At 46.9% G+C, this 20,746-nt stretch overlaps 1 protein-coding gene across 7 annotated transcripts in view; it reads left to right on the plus strand.

Moving 5' to 3' along the window:
* ANKRD27 (ankyrin repeat domain 27) overlaps positions 1–20,746 on the plus strand; it is a 55,655-nt gene that overhangs the window by 31,067 nt on the left and 3,842 nt on the right. For all 7 annotated transcript variants that reach the window (XM_081924009.1, XM_081924012.1, XM_081924010.1 and 4 more), the window contains 9 exons: positions 16–129; positions 2,389–2,433; positions 10,016–10,141; positions 11,654–11,851; positions 12,571–12,690; positions 14,701–14,862; positions 16,977–17,076; positions 18,560–18,641; positions 20,365–20,437. In XM_081924009.1, the coding sequence (XP_081780135.1) occupies positions 16–129; positions 2,389–2,433; positions 10,016–10,141; positions 11,654–11,851; positions 12,571–12,690; positions 14,701–14,862; positions 16,977–17,076; positions 18,560–18,641; positions 20,365–20,437 (1,020 nt within the window). The remainder of the gene's footprint in view (positions 1–15; positions 130–2,388; positions 2,434–10,015; positions 10,142–11,653; positions 11,852–12,570; positions 12,691–14,700; positions 14,863–16,976; positions 17,077–18,559; positions 18,642–20,364; positions 20,438–20,746) is intronic.

A 20,746-nucleotide genomic window follows, 5' to 3' on the forward strand; every position in this document is an offset into this window, starting at 1 on the left:
TGCTGGTTCCACTAGTCCCCAGCCAGATCTTCTCAGGGTTGTGAGGACTCCATCAGCCAAATATCGTCCATCTCCAGTTTATCTTCAGCAACAGCTAGACAAGAAGAAGTGAAATCTAGTTATAAAGAGGTAAGTCGATGAAGTATTGGGCAATGAGGAGCGCAGTAGAACTCTAAGGGGCCAGGGCCATTTCTGTTTTCTCCTCTGCTCATAACAGTGGAACTTGGGTGTCATCCTGTGAAGCTGATTAGCAGGAGATTCAGGACAAACAAAAGGATGTACCACTTCACACACGTCACACTTTCTGACATTCAGTGTAGCAAGATGTGATAGCCACTTGATTAGACGGCTTTGAAAAGAGGAGTAGACACATTTTATGGAGGAGGGTGAGATCTGTCAATGGCTACTAGCCATGATGACTATATGCAGCCTCTGATTTTGGAGATAGTATGGGAAGAGACCATTGCTCTGCTTTCAAAAGGTCCCAGAGTCAGCCATTGGCAGCACTGATTGGAGCAGCCTTCACCAGCCAGGTGCCCCCCAGCCCAAATGTTTTGCATTACAGCTCCCATCAGCTGGCTGGGGCAAATAGGAATTATAGCCCACAACATCTGGAGGGAGCCAGGTTGGCAAAGGTTGGGCTGGAGGTCTGGTACAGTGTGCAGAGGGTCAGGCTAGAACTGGGTCCAATCTCTGGCATCTCCATATTAAACAGAAAGAAACAGGTAGCAGGTGACATGAAAAACTTCTTTCCTGAAAATGCTGGAGAACTACTGCTGGTCAGAATAGAGAATACTGAGCTAAATGGATGGAGAGTCTGAGCCAGTGTAAGGCAAAACGTTGATGCTCTGTCCCCATCATTATTGTCTTAGGACTACCTTTGAATTTTGATCTGTCTGTGTGAGATACCTTTAGGTCTCAATGGCTTCTCCTGTTGTGGGTACAAACCAGCCAAAAGTTGCTGTTCTGTAAATGAGAAGTACAGTGGTACCTCGGGTTACATACGCTTCAGGTTACAGACTCTCCTAACCCAGAAATAGTGCTTCAGGTTAAGAACTTTGCTTCAGGATAAGAACAGAAATCGTGCTCCGGCGGCGGTAGCAGGAGGCCCCATTAGCTAAAGTGGTGGTTCAAGTTAAGAACAGTTTCAGAATAGCTTCCTTTGTGCTTTGCTCCTCCTCCTCTTTTCGCCTTTAAGATATGAACTTGTCACCCTCAAGAGGCTGAGGCTTCAGTTCAAGTCAGGGAAAAGAGATTACCTGCGTCTTAGACCTTTTAGCTTCTAGAGCTCACGTCCTCTTTTAATCCAAAATCAGTTCACTCCCATTTGCCATAATTTGTTGCACTTGCCTCTTATTGAGTAAGAAAGTGGTTTCTGATTGCGGGGTGGGTTGGGGGATTGTGCCTGAACCTGTATTTTAAGACAAGAATGGCCTCTAAATTTAAAATGAGGGTTTTTGTTTTGCTGGGTAATCTTAGTTTTCTGTGAAGATGTCAGAGTTTGACAACCTTTGTTTCTGTCAACAGATTAATGCCCCCACCCCCACATTAGAGGCCGCATGCCATTGGTGACTGGAGCCAATGATTGTCAGAGCCAGATACAAGTATTCTGGATTAACTAATCTAGAATAAAGATAACCTTTCTTCTGTTTTCACTGTGGCTACCTCAGATTAGAATTCCCAATCCTATGCATGTCTGCTCAGAAGTAAACCCTACTGAGTTTGATGGTTTATTCTCAAATGAGCATGCAGAAGAATTTGTTCTGGAAAGCAAGCGAAAGTAATTTCTTTTTGACTTTAGTGCGCTATACATACATATATGGCAGTAGTTGGCCAATTTGTTCCTACAGGGGAAAACTCCCACTTGTTCTGAGACTGTATTGAAAGAAGGGGAAAAACACCTTAACAGTCAGCAAAAGCAATGAGGAAACTAAGAGGAATCAGCTCAGCTCTCATGGGATGAAAAGATGGGGTAGCTTCAGAAGGTATCAGGAACTGCCTCAAGTGAGGTTGGGGGGTGCATGTTGCTCACTTGTGATTCATTCAGAGCCCCCCTTGGCTAGACTTGGTCACTCTCTGTTTCCTGCTTGCAAGATGGAAAGAAGAGCCGAATTTACAAAATGATCACGTGCTAGACCCCTTCCTACAACTATTTACAAGGACAAGGAGATGTTTGGCCTGAGGAAGGATGCGAGTGCCACATCACATGCAGTTTGATAGGAGGCTTCCATCCTATTTGGCAAACTAATTCTCTGGGTGTAGATGCTTTTGTAGCCCAAACAGCAACACCTAGGCACAAGAGGAAGTATCAGCAAGGTTGAAAGAACCCAAATACCCTAGTAGTACAACTAAACGTTTCTTTTTCTTCTGGCTGTGTTCATTACATAGGTGGAGAAGCTTTTAAGAGCAGTTGCTGATGGAGACCTTGAAATGGTAAGATCTCATATGCTTTGTGCTACCTTGTTTGCATGCATTGATGGCACTTTATAAGGTAGAGATTTCCACGAGCATAACAGTAAGAGTGTGCAGCTGTTAAACAGTGACATGCTTTTATTCCCATAATGGGGGTGTCTGGAAATCACATTCTCTCGTGGGGCCAACCTGGACCATATCTTCCTGCGTCAGCCACCTGTTATCTTCAGTGGGTGGGGAAAGCAAAACAGCCCGCTGAGCGGAACAAACAGGTTCATTTCCTTTAAGGAGCTACCTCCGTGCCACAATAATAATAAGATTTTTTTATTTGTACCCCACCCATCTGGCTGGGTTTCCCCAGCAACTCTGGGTTGCTTCCAACAAAGGTTAAAAATACATCAAAGTTTCACACATTAAAAACTTCCCTGAACAGGGCTGCCTTCAGATGTTTTCTAAATGTCAGGTAGTTGTTTATCTCTTTGACATCTGATGGGAGGGCGCTCCACAGGACGGGCGCCACTACCGAGAAGGCTCTCTGCCTGGTTCCCTGTAGCTATGCTGTGACAACGGAATCGTGTCCCCATTAGCAGGAAGAGCCCAGAAGTCCTATGAAAGGCTGGAAGCCTGAGGCAGAATTGGTCCAGTTGCAGCATGCAGCAGTCTGTTGCTGCTGAGAACAAGTAGGAGAATCGGGGCGCCCTTCCACTCCTTCCCCCCTGTTTCTGAGGCCCAGGTGAGAAAAGCTCAGAGGACCAGGGGGTCAGACCAGACTGTGGATGCTGCCCACAGGATGGGCAGAGCCCCAACAAGGGGTTTGTTACATTTGTAGTGGGGGCTAGAACAGGGGTAGTAACACAACGCCCTTTAGTTAAAGGACTGCTGGCAATGGAGCTTTGCACTTAAGGGAACACTTCTGCATACATAACACATTTCCTCCCCTTTGTTTTTGAAGCAGCTTCCTGTTTTGCCATGCTCACTCTGATTGCAGGAGTAACATGCTTTTTTTAATTAAAAAAGATTAAAAAGCTTGGTGCCTCTTGTGTCGCTGTGAAATCATATAATCAGCCATTTACGCACATTATAGAATATTCAACATCTCAGAGAGGCAGTCTTGGTTCCTCTGAGACCTTAAATGCCAGGATTAGAGAAGGCTGCACCTCCTTTGAACACTCTGGGTCTTCATCTAAAATGCATTAGAATTAAATGCACAACACTAGACTGCCTCGTAGTACATTCTGTATTGATTTAACTGTTGAAGAGTGTATATCCATGTGTAGGAAGAGCATGTGGCAAGTCCCCTGCTGGGACTGAATGGCTTCAGAATGCAGGTGGCAAAATCATATGGTTGAATGCTCCCCCATATCAAAAATGCCCTTCTCGTCGGAAACTGGCATGCAAGGGAGAAGGAATATGTCTTAACCTTCTATCCTGGATGTGTTGCAGACATCACCATCCTGCTCTGTGCTACAAACACAAAACCATTATGCAGATAGCGTGTCTTTTTCAAATGTGGCTTTTCCTTTGAATATAAACTGAGGCAGAGAGGGCAAATAGATCCCCACCTCCCACATTTCTATGTGTTTCAAAGAGGAAAAGGAAAGTCTGCAACTCAAAAGAAATACTGATGGATTAATCATGATATTTTTAGTTGGACAATTGATCAGTTTTCAATTTGCATATGGGTGATTAACAATACAGTGGTACCTCTACTTATGAACGTGATCTGTTTCGGGGTGCCATTCGCACACTGAACAGTCCGTAAGTGGAGTGCCGCTACTGCGCATGCGCAAAGCGTGATAGAGCGCTTCTGCGTATGCACGCACGGTGAACCCAGAAGTAAACGCTTCCAGGTTTGCCGCGTTCGTAACCTGAAAAGTGGCAACGTGAAGCACACGTAACACGAGGGATGACTGTACTTCTGAAGCAAGAAGCATATGTCCTTTGCTTTTAGATTATGAAATTGTATTGCAGCTGGCATCCTCTTAGAAGAGGCATTACCCTTCTGCATGTGAGAAGAGAGAATGGCTCTTTTAGGATGGTGCTTGCCATTTGTAGTTTTCATAAGCAGCTTGAATTAAAAAGAAGCCTGTATAGTATATTCCAAGAGTGAATTCCTTCTCCAATGACTGAACATGCTCAATGACAATGAATTGCTGGCTGATTCTTGGTGGGTGTTTGGGAGGGGGACTGGCAAATTGTGGAGAGGGAGTGCAATGGAGTGTCCTGGAAAAGGGCACAGAACTTGAACTTGACACAACAACATTTTGTTGTAGGTTCCACATGAATGCATTTCTGGGTGGGTTTTTAGCCATCCATCCATCCATCCTGCTGCCAGTTTCCTCTCTTGGTTGATCTAAATTAAGTATTGCAGTCCAGATGTGCCTTTCATAGACGCATAACCTGTGTTACCTTCTTAGATATTCATATCCATGAGTAACTTTTCTCATGAGTAGTCCTAAGAGGGAAGTTGGGCTATGTTTTCCCCTCAAATAGTAGTATCAGCTTTGAACAAAAAGTCATGGCAATTTAAAAACTGCCAACAAACACATTTTTTACAGAAATGTAAAAGCAACTGGGGTTGTTTTGATCTGTAATACCTCGTTTTCCACACAGCAGCAGCAGCCTTGCTGCTTCCATCCTATAATTTGCAATATTTACTGTCTCCTGTGATGACTGAAAACTGCCTGAGCCCTGCTATCTTTTTCTCCAGAAGCCTTTTAAAATGGTGACAAGCAGCAGTTGACAGTAAGGCAAATTATACCATTGTATGTTTGAAGATTTCTTCATTTTTAAAATAAAAAAAATAAGAAAGTCTTGTGAAGCTGTATTCAGATATCATACCAAGCCATTCCAAAGTCAGCACTGGAAGCTGTGCCTTTGAATTGGGCTCACCATGGTTTGGCATAATGTTTGAATTGATAAATCAGTGATGGGCATGGAGCCCATGCCTTGCATTCAAAAGGTCTCTGTTTTGATTCCTAGCACTTCCAGGTAGCAAGGAGATGAGAGAGAGCCCTGCCTTAGAGCGGAGTTTAGGCTAGATGGAGCAATAGTTTGATGCAGGAGAAGGCAACTTCGTAGGATCATTGCTGAAAGGGTCAGCCAGTGTAGTAGTAGTAGTAGTAGTAGTAGTAGTAATAATAATAATAATAATAATAATAATAATAATAATAATAATAATAATAATATATACCCCACCCACTCTGGGCAGCTTTCAACAGAACATTAAAAACAGGGGAAAAAATCAAACATTAAAAATTTCCCTAAACAGGGCTGCCTTCAGATGTCTTCTAAAAGTCAGATAGTTGTTTGTTTCCTTGACATCTGATGGGAGGGCGTTCCACAGGGTGGGTGCTACTACTGAGAAGGCCCTCTGCCTGGTTCCCTGTAACTTCTCTTCTCGCAGTGAGGGAACCACCAGAAGGCCCTCGGAGCTGGACCTCAGTGTCCAGGTAGAATGATGGGGGTGGAGACACTCCTTCAGGTATACAGGACTGAGGCTGTTTAGGGCTTTAAATGTCAGCACCAACACTTTGAATTGTGCCCAGAAACGTACTGGGAGCCAATGTAGGTCTTTCAGGACCAGTGTTATATGGTCTCGGCGGCCACTCCTAGTCACCAGTCTAGCTGCTGCATTCTGGATTAATTGCAGTTTCTGAGTCACCTTCAAAGGTAGCCCCACGTAGAGTAGTCCAAGCGGGAGATAACCAGAGCATGCACCACTCTGACAAGACAGTCTGCGGGCAGGTAGGGTCTCAGCCTGTGTACCAGATGGAGCTGGTAGACAGCTGCCCTGGACACAGAATTGACCTGTGCCTCCATGGATAGCTGTGAGTCCAAAATGACTCCCAGGCTGCGTACCTGGTCCTTCAGGGGTACAATTACCCCATTCAGGGGTAAAAAGAAAAATGCCTCTTTACCCTGGCTTTTGACACTTGTGGGTCTGAAATATATACCTCTCCTTTTTTCTGTGATTGCAAGTTGTTTTAAAAAGTTTTTAATATTTTGTTTTAATGTTGTAACCCGCCTTGGGACCTTAGGGTGAATAATATTTCACTATATATCATAATCTCTAGGGAGTGAGAAGCTATGTAGAAGTTCCACAGCAAGAAGCATCCTTCTAATTGCATGTTTTAATGCACTCCTTCTTGCTCTGAAAGCATTCAGAGTGTGTTACTTGGTGAGATCAGATTACAGCAGCTCCATGGGATACTTAACACGTGCACCTATTTTAAAATGCATTTAACCTTTTGACCAAAATCCTTCCTTAATCCATTGTCATTGGAAACAGATACATTTGAGACAGCGTGATTAAACTTTGGTAAGGCACTGATTCGAAACTTCGGGAGGGAATGTTTTGGGAAGCTGTGGCAAGCTAATGATTGGTCTGCTAGACTCCTTGTTGTTCAAGGTTGGGTGATAAATGTGTGCAGCTGAAGAAAGGAGTTTGTGGGGATGATCAGTCTTGTTTCTGCCTGTGGGAAGGAGGGGTGGCCGGTGGGGGACCTGTCAGGATAATCTGAGGGATTCCTGAATTCTTGAGGTGGGTGAATGACTGACAGGGCTGGCCATTCCCTATTGGAGCCTTGGTCTCAATATGGAATGGGAAGGGTTATTGCCCCTATACTCTTTCCAGCACTGCAGGGTCTGTAATGCTTTCTGGTGTAGGGAAGATCAGACCGCTGGAATGCACACAGTTGGTGTTTTGCAGTGAACACAACTGAGCAGAAGTGAAAGCACCCCACTGTGCCTACTCTGTGGTGGTGGGGGAGGTGGAAAGGTCTTACTTCACCTTCTTTGTTGCGTCCTCATGGCGTTGTCCAGTTTAGCTCCTTTAGTTGGGATCTGTTTTGGAGGAAAGTGGAGTGGAATCCTTGGCTGTCTGCTGTGATGGATTTACCCAAGGCTAGCTGGACCATAAAGAAGGCTGATCGCCGAAGAATTGATGCTTTTGAATTATGATGTTGGAGGAGACTCTTGAGAGTCCCATGGACTGCAAGAAGATCAAACCTATCCATTCTGAAGGAAATCAGCCCTGAGTGCTCACTGGAAGGACAGATCGTGAAGCTGAGGCTCCAATACTTTGGCCACCTCATGAGAAGAGAAGTCTCCCTGGAAAAGACCCTGATGTTGGGAAAGATGGAGGGCACAAGGAGAAGGGGACGACAGAGGACGAGATGGTTGGACAGTGTTCTTGAAGCTAGCAGCATGAGTTTGACCAAACTGCGGGAGGCAGTGGAAGACAGGAGTGCCTGGCGTGCTCTGGTCCATGGGGTCACAAAGAGTCGGACATGACTAAACAACAAGGACAGCTGTTTACCCAGGTGTTTTGAGGTGGCTAGTTACAGTCCATTGTTGCTTGGTTAGACTCTGTTACCTGCTGATTTTATAGTTTTACATGACTTTTTAAAAATAATAATTTATATACCACCTTTTGTTTCAAGAAAAAAATAATACACGGGTGGTTCACAAACAAATGGAAGCTGGCAGCAAAAGAACAAGGATAAAAACAGCTTATTAAAAATAGTAATAATTAAAATACAGTACATGGTAAAATAAATTCATCAAGAACATTAAAACACCTGTTATTTAAAATGTATAATGAGTAATCCTATTAAAACCCCATAACATCAGTTGAAGCAGAAGATTCAAGTCAGGAGATATAGGGGGTGCTTATCTCCAGGTGTGTCTTCAAGAATGCCAGCACTGGTGGGTCCAGGTGTGTGCCCCACCCCATGCTCAATTGATAGAGCAAAGTGAGAAATAAATAAACAAGTAGGAACTAAAGTGGAGGGCTGTGCCTGGTTCCTGGGCTGCTGATTCCCACCTAGAAGAGGAGGCAGTGGCAGTAAGGAGGAAGAGGGGGGAGACTCAAAAGAGGGCTCCCCACCAAGATTATCTTGCCCAAAGCCCCACCTCCACCCCCACAAAGACAACTTGCCCAAGCCTACGTATGCATTAATTGATGGCAGAAAGACAAGAAATGACAAACATATTCTCTTTTCTTTCTTGAGAAAAGTCAGCGTTCTTGTCTCTTTGATTAAAAATCAACTGTGGTTGAGGTTGGGTTTTTGTTTTTTTTAAGTGGAATAAAGGCTGTTCAAGGAAGCACCTTGGTATATTCTGGCCCAAAGCCCTCCATTTAATCTTCAGCAATCCTGGCTAAAAGGATTTGAGAGGCCTTGGGCTGAGGTGAGCGTCAAAGACTCGATTAAGTGTGAGGAAGTCATTTCTAATTTACATCATGGTTCCTTGGGAAACTGGTCTGCAGTTGACGTGTGGGAAGTGAAATGTTAGATTTCCTTTATCTTATCTTTCTGAGAAAATAACAGGAGACTTTGGACGATGTCCTACTGAAGTGATAACAGGCCTACCGGTAAGGTCAAGTAGGCTGGAAGGAGCAAGAGGGCAGGGCCTTTTCAGTGGTGCCCCCCCAGCTCTAGTTATGCTATTCCCACTGGATTGTGCCTACCTGTCTCTTCTGCACAAGTCTCTATCAATTACCTCTTCCAGATTGCTTTTTTCTTACCCGGTTTTAATTGCTGTTGGTTTTTGAAACACAATGATCTGTTTTATGCTGACCTGTTTGAAATCTTTCTAAGATACTAGTTTTTGTATATCTTTCAAGATCTCTTTGGTGAATTTCTGTGCAGTCTATAATGTACTATACGAGATGCCTGAGAAGGGTAGGCAGGCTTCCTCAACCTTGACCCTCCAGATGTTTTGAGACTACAATTCCCATTACCCCCGACCACTGGTCCTGCTAGCTAGGGATCATGGGAGTTGTAGTCCAACAACATCTGCAGGGCTGAGTTTGAGGAAGCCTGGGCTAGAGCAACCTAAAGCAAGGGCTGTGTGTTGAGGGGAGCTGTAGTCCAACAACATCTGGGGAGCCACAGGTTCCCCATCCCCACCTTGAAAGGCGAGCTTAATATACGCTGAGAAATAAAATCAGTAAGTGCCAATTTCCAGAATAATTGGCATATCGATGTTTGAATTAAAATGCTGCCTATGGGGCAGGGGGAGTGCCATAATTTCAGTATTCCTCCATGCAGGCAAAACAACAATACTTCATATAGAATATGAGATATCTAAGCAGAAAGGGCTCAAGCTTGGTTGTCTCTATGACATGGTAGTTTTCTTTGTGTAGTGATTATTTTTCATGAGGGCGCGTTCATGTGAGCGTCTCTCTGTCATCAGATGTAGTTCAGTTCAGGGTCGGGTTTACCACCCCAAGGGTTCCTCTCCCCAAAGAAAATAAATACATTCTTTTTTTAAAAAAGGGGGACACTAATTTGCATGAAACATGCACATGCTAAGTTATAGGTTATTAACGCAGATTTAGAAACAATTGCTACAATTCTGAATAGAAGTACAATCCATCTTACCATAGTGAGGGAGACTGCGGCCAGCTGAGCTGTCTGCTTGCTCAGGCTGCTCCTCCTCCTCTGGGTTTTTTAAAAATGTTTAAACCAGAGTTTGACCAGTCAGCCTTTCTAACAGAGCACTGTTCTCTGTAACGTAGGACACTGGCCACCCTAACCACCCTAGTGAGAATAAGGCCTACAATTCTGACTCTAGAACGGCCTTCGTTTCTTAACAGGTGCGCTATCTTTTGGAATGGGTGGAAGACGATCTAGAGGAACCCGAAGAAGCCGGCAGCAGCGTGGAGAAGCTGGAGTTCTGCCACCCCTTGTGCCAGTGTTCCAGATGTGGCCCTGTGCAAAAGGTCTGCCCGTCTTCCTCCTGCCCAGACCTGTCATTCATTCTGCCCAGCTCTGAAACATCCTCCGCCCCTTGTCCTTATCAGAGTTCACGACCTCCTGAGATGAAGCTGCTCTCCTGGGTAATCAGGCTCCTGAAAGGATTGAGCAGCTGCTCAGGAGAAGCTTGTTTTCCTCTAGAAGAGGCAGGGAGGGGGAGAAAACTTTGCACTTTGTCCTCAACTCACCTTCCTCTCAGGGGCGGAGGAAGGGGGTGCAGTGGGGGCGGGCTGCCTCAGGTGTCACCACTGAGGGGGGTGACAAAATGCCAGGCGGCACTCACATGGGAGTGACGCGATGGCTTGAGCGCGTGCAGGCTCCACACTGCCCAAATGGTCCGCCCGCTGCCTCCCCCTCAGTTGTAGGGCAGCTGAGTGGGAAGAGGCAGGCAGGCTCCTCGGAGGCCCAGCAGAGTGTCCTGCCCTGGCTCGCCCCGCCCCACGGGCGCCTGGCAATGCCCCTGGGCACAGGGCATGCGCAGTGCCCCAGGCACCCAATCGGCTTGCTCTGCCACTGCTTCCTCTCCCTGTGGACAATTTCCCTGTCTTGGCATTGCACTCCTCTTCCAGGAGTCTTTGCCTGTGGGAGAGTAAACAAGTAACAAGGCCTCTGCTCTCGATTTCCCAGCTGCTGCTTTCTCCCTTGCTAACCAAATGGAATCAGAGAACTGTAGAATTGGAAGGGACCCCAAGGGTCATCTAGTCCAACCCCCTGCAGTGCAGGAATCTTTTTGCCCAATGTGGGACTCAAACCCATGCCCCTGAGATTAAGAGTCTGCCAACTAAGCTATGAAAATCATACAGCAATGGTTGTGATGTTTTAGATTGTAAACCTATGGGCAAGCCCTGTCTAGTTTGGGTTTGTTTGTTTTTTAAATGTGCATAGTAGTTTAAGGCACTTAATGCTACTACTAAAGGTAAAGGTAAAGGTACCCCTGCCCATACGGGCCAGTCTTGACAGACTCTGGGGTTGTGTGCCCATCTCACTTAAGAGGCCAGGGGCCAGCGCTGTCCGGAGACACTTCCGGGTCACATGGCCAGTGTGACATCTCTGCTCTGGCAAGCCAGAGCTGCACACGGAAACGCCGTTTACCTTCCCGCTGGTAAGTGGTCCCTATTTATCTACTTTCACCCGGAGGTGCTTTCGAACTGCTAGGTTGGCAGGCGCTGGGACCGAGCAGCGGGAGCGCACCCCGCAGCAGGGATTCGAACCGCCGACCTTTCGATCAGCAAGTCCTAGGCGCTGAGGCTTTAACCCACAGCGCCACCTGTGTCCCAATGCTACTACTACTACTTAATAAATCACTGTTCATAATAATGGTGAGTTTACACCAATACATTTGCATCATCTCAGCACACAAATAGCACTCTGAAGTTTCCAAGGCAGCACTGAATTCCAGGTGGTGGCTGCTGTGGGATGTTTGCTTGCTTGCCAGCTGAGAAGGCTCTGATGGAATTTCCCTTTCTTCCTCCCGATAGAAACTCTTCCGAGTTCCCTCCAATGGCCTCGGAGTGAACATCACAAACCAAGAGGGCCTGACGCCGCTGCACGTGGCCGCGCTCCATGGACATGCGGACTTGGTCTCCCTCTTACTGAAGCACGGAGCCAGCCTGGAGGCAAAGGATGCTCACCACGCGACACCTCTCCACCTCGCCAGCCAGAACGGGCACTTTCAGGTAAGGGTTGCAGCAGGGAAGTCTCCTCTTCAAGCTTACTTATTTGTATACCGCTGTATCATTAAAATATATCACAGCGGCTTACAACAATACAAAAACATACAGTAAACTCATAAAAAGAAGACCATTGCAGGGGATGCTTACTTAATTGCTTGTATATTTTGCCTGGCGAAATATAAGAGTTTTCAGCAGGCATTTTAAAGCTTGCAGACAAGGTGCCTGCTGAATCTGTGCTGGCAGGATATTCCACAGCAGACCTCCACTGTTGGAGGCAGTAAAAGCTGCTGAATACCAGTTGCTGGAAACCTCAGGAGGGAAGAGCACTCTTTTGCTTGGGTTTTGCCTGCGGGCTTCCCATTAGAGACATCTGGTCGACCACCATGAGAACAAAGGGGTGCCCTTTGGCTTGATCCAGCAAGGCTCTTCCACCCACCCAATTTTGTTTCCACTTTTGCACACCTTGGGATTTGCCCAAGTTCATGATAGCTCCCTTTGAGTGTATGGATGGGGCCAGGCACAAGATGAGCAACTGCACTCACTATGCCGATAATAATCTTGCTTGCGCCTGTGCTTTACAAAGCATTAATGTGAGTTGGTTTCGTCTATAGAAAGAAAGATTGAGAAAATGCAGGGGACTTGAACCCTTTTACTTCTGGTTTTTGCGTGTGTTGAAACTGTTCAAAGCTGCCATGGTAACACTTCTTTCCTTTTTTCCACAGGTGGTAAAGTGCCTGATAGAGTATAAAGCTAAACAAAATAAAAAGGACATTTATGGAAACACTCCTTTAATTTATGCCTGCTTGAATGGCTATCAAGAGATAGCGGCCTTTTTGTTAGAGGTAAGGAACCTTTGGGTATTTTCATATTTTCCTTCCTTCCTTCCTTCCTTCCTTCCTTCCTTCCTTCCTTCCTTTCTTTCTTTCTTTTGACTGTGGTATTTATTTTTCATATTCAGTCATCATGAGGTGGCAGATCTGGCAACATTCCGAACAGCAGAGGACTTTTCATCAAACTCTGCTCTTAATTTCAGCATTTTGAGAGTACATTTTAAAGGATGGATTGCCCTAAAGCAGAGGTTTTCAACCTTTTTGCATCCATGGCTCCCTTGACCAACTAACGTCTTTCTGCCTCACCCCTGTGGGGCTCAGGAGCCCAGTTATATCACCCTTTGCCCGCAGAGCTGGCAGCCTCTCACCCTTTTTCAAACACCTTCCTTTGTGGAGTGTTCCCTCAGCCTCCTCCCCTCTCCTTGGGAGTCCTCTGGGTGGCTGCAGCTGCCACTCCTGGTCTCTGAGCTGTCCCCCCACCCCCCGCCAAAGAGAAGTGCCTCTTCACACTGCTCCACAGGGGCCTGGAAAGCACCCCCTGGCCAGCCCCAGGGGCACCATTCACCTGCGGAGCTTGTAGCCAGAGCTGCTGCAACAAACATCTGTGCAAGCCTTTGGGAAGCAGAGACACAAGAGGGCATCAGAGGAGGGAGGGAAGGAAAGATGCCAGTGTTGCCCACGGCACACTGGTTGAAAACCACTGCCCTAAAGCATGATTGGAGAAGCTGTGTCCCTCCCCATCATCGAGTGGCCAGGCTGACTAGGATTGATAGAAAAGGGAGCTCACAGATGCCTGGAGGACCACAGCTTCTCCATCCCTTCCATAAGAGAAAAGTGGGGGAAATCTAAGCTTCATGCTGGCATTCATTTGTATAAACATGCCCTTTGTTATATTAAATGTCAGTTACAGATCAGCTACTGCAGATGAACTCACCTTATCATGTGAGCATAGTGGGCTGGGATTCAGAGCGGAAGGAAAATAGATTATTGTGCAGCTATGCAAATGCTTCTGCAAGAGCTGTGCATGGGTGCACTTAGTGCAAAAGCAGCTGGATTACATAGCACTCCCCAGGCATCCTGTTGTGCAATAGCACATTTGGATGTAGTTTCACATTTCTTCTGTATCTGGAAGGGCATCTTTAGATTCAACTCACTGGTCTGGTTCAGGCATAATGGGAAACCGTGGTTTCCTGTTGTGTGAAGAACAACTCTGCCCGCCCTTCAATTGCAGCTACAATGAAGCATTGGCCTCCAGTTTGAAACAAGCCACAGTTCAGAACTGTGGTTTATTTAAAAGCAGAAGTGAAAGCTGCCGGTCTCCTCCTTGTGGCAGCAAAGAGGAAGAAAAGGAAGAAGGCAAGTTCACGGCTCCTGCAGGTTCACTGACATAATGGTAAACTCCGTGGTTTCCCATTTTGTCTAAACCAGGCTGCTACTTTTCAATGGAAAGCACAGTGGGATGAATGGATTGCTTAATCAATACCTTTCTGTTGATAGCATGAAATGAGAGAGTAGATCTGTCCTTGTTAATTTGTTACATTAAAACGCATATTTCCATATTGGAAGAGCCATTGTGGACTGACCTGAGACCTAGATTCAAATATCACATTTAACCCATGAAGCTCACGGGTGGACCTTACTCTGAGCCAACCTCACAGGGTTGATGTGAGGATAAAATGGTGGCGGGAGGGAGATGTATGTCACCTTCAGCTTCTTGGATGAAAAGTGGGATGTAAATAAGACAAAGGAAGAATTTGAGAGGGGGACTGTCTTGTACTGACAGAGCAGATACGTTTCATGCAGGTTCAATCCCTGCCATCTAAAGTTTAAGAGGATCAGATGGGAGACCGGAAAGATCCTCTGCCACAGACCCCCAACAGATAACATAGTAAAAGTTGATGCAACTTCCTCATCGGTACCATTTTGAGATACTGAAAGAAGTATGAGAACTTGCCGTTTCCGTGTGACCTCCTTTCAGTATCATCGCTTGAATGTCCTTTGCCATCCTTTCTTTCCCTTCAGAACGGGGCCTCGGTTAACCTGTTCAACAACCAAGGCAACACACCTCTCCATAAAGCTGTGATCGGGAGCTATGAGCCTTTGGTGCGGCTCCTGCTGCAGCACGGCGCATCAGCACATGCTCGGAACAACAGACAGTGCACGCCCCGTGACTACGCTGAGCCTGTAAGTGGCCCATTTGTCCACGGGGAACTTGCTAGGCCACAAGTACAGGAAGCCTACCAGCCTCCATCTGGACTGATGCAGAGATTTCAATGGGGGGGGGGTGGTTGGCTCCAGCTTTAGCCTGAAGCTATAATTCTCAAGCGACATAGATCAGGGGCTCCAGGACGGTGGTTTGTGGACCACAGCTTTAGTCAGGTGGATTTGAGAGTGTCTGCGAAGGACACTTGACCTTTGAGTTCTATGGAATCCAAATTGCAATACAATAAAATGTAAGAAATAAAAAGCAGTAAAAACACAATTAAAAAAACATACAGCTTCTAGCACAATGCATTCCAATTGCTACAATGGGCAAAAAAAATTATGAAGAGGTCTGACAAGACCCTCAACATTTTTCAAGTGCTCCATGGGTGGGGGCGGGTGGGAGTTTGGGACCCCCTGACATAGACAACAAAAGTAGGAGTGTGGTAATTGGTAGGACTAGCTTGCTGATCAATGATTGGTCAGATATTGTCCATCGTCCGTCCATTGTTTGACTGTACTAAAATATTCCAAGAATCCAGAACGGTCATGATGCTCGGAAAATGTACCTGCTTCTTTATTATACACCCCAGCCCTTTAAAAACTTGTTTTTACAGTGTTCTGATCCACTATTAAGTGGTATTTTCATTCGTTGTGCTGGAAGTTCTTATGCTAGAAATATGTTATTTTATTATATGTTACCGTATTTTTCGCTCCATAGGACGCACTTTTTCCCCTCCAAAAATGAAGGGGAAATGTGTGTGCGTCCTATGGTACGAATGCAGGCTTTCGCTGAAGCCTGGAGAGCGAGAGGCATCGGTGCGCACCGACCCCTCTCGCTCTCCAGGCTTCAGGAAGCTATCCGCAAGCCTTGCAAGCCCGGCGGGAGTTCCCGCAGGCTCACAAGGCTTGCGGGCAGCAGCCTGCAGCCCCAGCGAGTGTCCGCAAGCCTTGCGCGCCTGGCGGGAGGTCCTGCTGAGCGCACGAGGCTTGGGGCAGCAGCCTGCCGCCCGAAGTACGCGGAGCCCTCCGAAGGGCTCCCCGTACCTCGGGCGAGTGTCTGCAAGCCTTGCACGCCCGGCAGGAGCTCCTGCCGGGCGCGCGAGGCTTGGGGTGGCAGCCTGTTGCCCGAAGCACAGGGAGCCCTCCGGAGGGCTCCCCGTACTTCGGGCGAGTGTCTGCAAGCCTTGCGCGCCCGGCGGGAGGTCCTGCCGGGCGCGCGAGGCTTGGGGCGGCAGCCTGCGAAGGAGAGGGGCTGCGCAGAGAGAGAGAGAAGGCGCAGCGCCCCTTCAGCAACGCGCCTGTCCAGCGAAGCCGGAGGAGGAACAAAAGGGTCTCCTTCTGTTCCTTCTCCAGGTTCGCTGAAGGGCGATGCCCCTTCTCCCTCTCTGCGCAGCACCTCTCCTGTGAAGCCGCATCAGTCCCTTCTCCCACCTCCCAGAAAAGCCAGGAGAAGCCGCGATCTCTTTAAAGGAGTTGCGAGGCTTCTGCCGGTTTTGCGGGAGGTGGGTGAATCCCCACACCTCCCAGTAAAGCCAGGAAAGCCCCGAGCAGCGTCTCCCGGCAAGGAGAGGCTGCACGGGGCTATGGAGTCTTTAGCCCCACACAGCCTCTCCCTCCCGGGAGAGGCTGCACGGGGCTAAAGGGGAACCCAAAACAGCGAGCGGGATCCATCCCGCTTGCTGCTTTGGCTTGCTCCATAGCTGCGCGCAACCCCTCCGGCAAGGAGAGGCTGCACGGGGCTAAAGGGGAACCCAAAACAGCCAGCGGGATCCATCCCGCTTGCTGCTTTGGCTTGCTCCATAGCCGCGCGCAACCCCTCCGGCAGGGAGAGGTTGTGCGCAGCCTGTACGCTGCTCTTTGGGGCTGGGGGGATTTTTTTCTTGATTCCCCCCCCTAAAAACTGGGTGCGCCCTATGGTCCGGTGCGCCCTATGGTGCGAAAAATACGGTAATTGTATTTGATCATTTTTTTGCTGCAAGCCACCAAAACAATAGTGCTGTTGGGCAGCTTCATATAATATACAGCAATAAAATAAAATAAAGTATTTTTAAAATGAGAAACTACCTCCTCTTTTTGTCCCACCTAATTTAAAGAAATCGGGTATCCTTGAACTGCTGAGGACCGTAGTAACCTCAGAAGAGGGAAGAAAGACTGACTGCAGATCTCACGTGGCTGGGAAGAGCAGGAAAAAAAGTGAGTGTGGCATTTTGGTCCATTGGTCCATTTAGCACCAGGGTCTCAGGTAGAAAAAGGCATCACCCACTACTTCAGATCCTTGTAAGGATTGAATCTGAGACCTTCTAATGCAAAGCATGTACTCTACCACTGGGCCATGTCCTGTCCCCAGTGCTGGCAAAAGGGCTGCTGTGGCTACTCTGCTCAGTTTTTTGGGGCAAGAACCTAAGAATGTGCCAGATCTAGCTATTTCCCCATTGTCTACTGAGGCTGCCAGCAGCTCCCTAGGGCAGTGATGGCCAAACTTGGCCCTCCAGCTGTTTTTGGACTACAACTCCCATCATGCCTAGCTAACAGGACCAGTGGTCAAGGATGATGAGAATTGTAGTCCCAAAACAGCTGGAGGGCCAAGTTTGGTCATCACTGCCCTAGGGTCTCAACCAGAGAGCTTTTCCATCACATGACCCTCCTTACTGGAGATGCAGAGCAGGTGCCTGATCCCGGCCTAATGCAGGTAGATGTTACCTAATGCACTTTGTGCCAACACCTGGGGTCAGATCAGTCCTAGGAGAGCTAAATACCTTTGTTTTCCCGTTGTGTAAGCAGAGATGTCACTGGCAGCTTAAATAATTCTAAGCTTTCTTTTTAAAAAAGAACAGGAGCCAGCCCTGATCCGGTGTTGTTACCTGGGATGGGCAAGGCTCTGTCTTTCCTTTTATAGCCCCACCCAGTTTACTCCAAGATGATTGTTTCCTGCCCTAAGTGGGAATGATTGACAACAGCCCAGTATTCTTGCTAATGTAATTCAATCCCCACAGAGATATTTTTGCACCTGCCGTTTTCTGCAGCCAGCACTAAGGAGTTGATCCTCATGAAGTTTATTCTAGGAGACCTTGCCATAAGGAGGGATTTTTGAAAGGTTTAGGAGTGGGCTGGGTGGTGATGCGGGGGCCACATAGGTTGCTTCATGGCCCTCTGCTCAGCCTGTATGTTTTGCAGAAGGCCATGTGAATGTATGGAGTACAGCATATGCTAGACAGGGTGCCATGTTGAACAAAACCACTTTCTGGGTTTTGGGCAATTTTCATGTTCTGCAGGCAGCAGAATGAGGCGGTCAAATCACCTGCATTGGCAGAATGGACGTGCAGGTGAGAATGCCTTTATTAAACATGTATTCAAACTTCCCTGCATATAAGGGAGGAAGGTTTTATCTTCACTCCCAACACCTGAAGTGGTGCAGTCCATTCTTCTGATTCAGTTCCCGCCTCATTCTTCCTGATGCCTGAGTTCAGCCACAGACCGGATCTTAGGATTCTTGACCCGCTGTAGCAATGATGCCAAGCTGCTCAGGCATCTCTACAGCTTCGGTGGCTTTTAAAAGTTAGCTGAAGGTGGCTTTCATTCATTCTTAATTCTTAATTCATTCTTAATTCAGGATTGTGTGGACTTGATTGCTAAAGAAGTATGCCAATTTAATGGTTTTCGTTACTTAAACCTGCAGTCAGTTTTAAATCTCCCGAGGTAGCAGACGATCTCGTCGCCCGGCGCCTTCAGCTGGTCCAGTCAATCAACCGCTTTAACAAGTAAGCTTCAAAAACTGCCTTCCGAGTGCTGCCTGCCGGTACTGCCAAAGCATCAGATAACACTGCATGCAGTCTTCAATTGGGCTGGAGCTGCAGGATATCTTCCAAGCCAATCTGGTGTGGTAGTTAGTGTCAAACTAGGACCTGGGAGACCAGGGTTCAAATCCCCACTCGACAGCCATGAAGCTCACTGGGCTTACTGTGCCCACCACTTTCCCTGCTTTCCTTTATAAAGGGGTTGCAGGGGGAGTGTCACTGGTGGATCAATGCCTTTGCTTGTGCAGACATATGTAGCACCTGCTGTGCATTTGAAGAGGGCTTGCCTATGTTGTGCCGATCTAAACATTCCATATTTTGATAGAAACTGTAACCTGACTTTGAGGTCTTCATTTGAGCAGGAGCTGGGACAAGCTTTTTGCCCTTTTGTTTAGCCCTTCCATAGTATGAGCCAACACACCAGGAGGTCTTCAATTAACTATTGTTTCATCTTTTGTCCTAACTGAAAAAAACTATGGTTACCGCCCTGTGGAATGCCCTCTCACCAGATGTCGAAAGAAAAATTACCAAACTTTTAGAAGACATCTGAAGGCAGCCCTGTTTAGGGAAGCTTTTAATGTTTAATAGGTTATTGTATCTTAGTGTTTTGTTGGAAGCCGCCCAGAGTGGCTGGGGAAACCCAGCCAGATGGGCGGGGTATAAATAAGAAATTATTATACTATTATTACTAGCATCAGAACAAACCAGGGTTTGAAGTTGGTTCAATTACATTGGCTTATTCCAATGCTGGCAACCATAGTTTCCCCTTCTGACACACCATTTGGCACTTAACAGAATGTAGCTCGGTCAGGTCTCTATTATTTGAAGCAACTTTCAGAGACGGCACAGGGAGCTGCAGCAGAGAGGATGGCTGAAAAACCCTTGTGCTTCTCTTTTGGTTCCAGCCTTTGCATAAGCCACCTGGTTAGTGAATCCTAAAATATAGAAAGGGAGACAGAAATGTTTTTCAATAAATAGGGTCACATCCAAAGGTGCCCCACGGGAAGTTGACATTCTGTGAACACGGGGAGCTTTGATCCTGTGGAGGCACCTGTAAATGGATCAAAGAGTGATTTTTGCTGATTTCTCTCTGCCACTCCTCCATTTCTATTTAGAAAGGTTCACCATCCCTCTGAAGAGATGGAGCATGTAGGGAAACTGCCAAAATTTGTCTCCCTCCACATCAGTTTGAAGGAGTGTCTGTTGAACCCCAAATGGAAGGGCACTTTTGAATCCAACTCACGATGTCCCAGCCATGTCCAAGTGTGTCACAGTGACACCTCCACTGCTTAGGTTGCACTGACTTCGTTTAAAGAGCCTGAGCACCTGCAAAGAGGTCAGGTTGTACAACACTCTGTGACGCCTCAATTAGTGGCTGGGGAATAAAGAATCCAATATGCAAGCTGGCTGTCCCTAATTTAGACTGTTGGAAAAGTAGCTGATGCTCCTAAGGGTAAAATTAAATGACTTGTCTTCTGACCTTTGTACACTTAGACTCCAAAGGACAACTCATGACATTTATACCCCAGGAAGGTCAAATATTAAGAATTGTCAGCAAAGGCAACGGAGCAGGTTTTGTTACTGAAATACCGCCACCTGGTGGCTGGCAGATATACACTGCTGTACTGAGTGACTTGTACCGAAATGTAACCAAGTTTCTTTTAACCTTGTTTGTTTGTGTCTTTAGGTCAAAAGACTTGCGGGAAACTATAACGAGAGATAAAAGCGTCCCTAACTTTAATGATGAATTACTGCATCAGGTAGGAAGACAGGTTTGAAATGAAGGGCTTGGTTGTAGAAAAACCCCCTCAAAGCAGTTTACAAAAAATTGCAAACTAAAATAAGTGGTGGCTGAGATTCTTGGGGTGTTAGTTCTACAAATGTGCTGGATATGCATCATAATAGACAAGAGTCTATGGCTGGGGAGACCTGATTTCAGACCCCAACTTGCTACAGAGTTGGTTGTAAGCTTACTCAACAGTCACACACACTCACCTGGCATGTTATGAAGATAAAAATGGGAGAATCCCGATGTCTCCCACTGTGACCTCCTTGGGAGGAAGGGCAGG

The sequence above is a fragment of the Podarcis melisellensis genome (genome assembly GCF_964234715.1).
Source record: "Podarcis melisellensis genome assembly, chromosome: 8".
In the NCBI taxonomy this organism is placed as follows: domain Eukaryota; kingdom Metazoa; phylum Chordata; class Lepidosauria; order Squamata; family Lacertidae; genus Podarcis; species Podarcis melisellensis.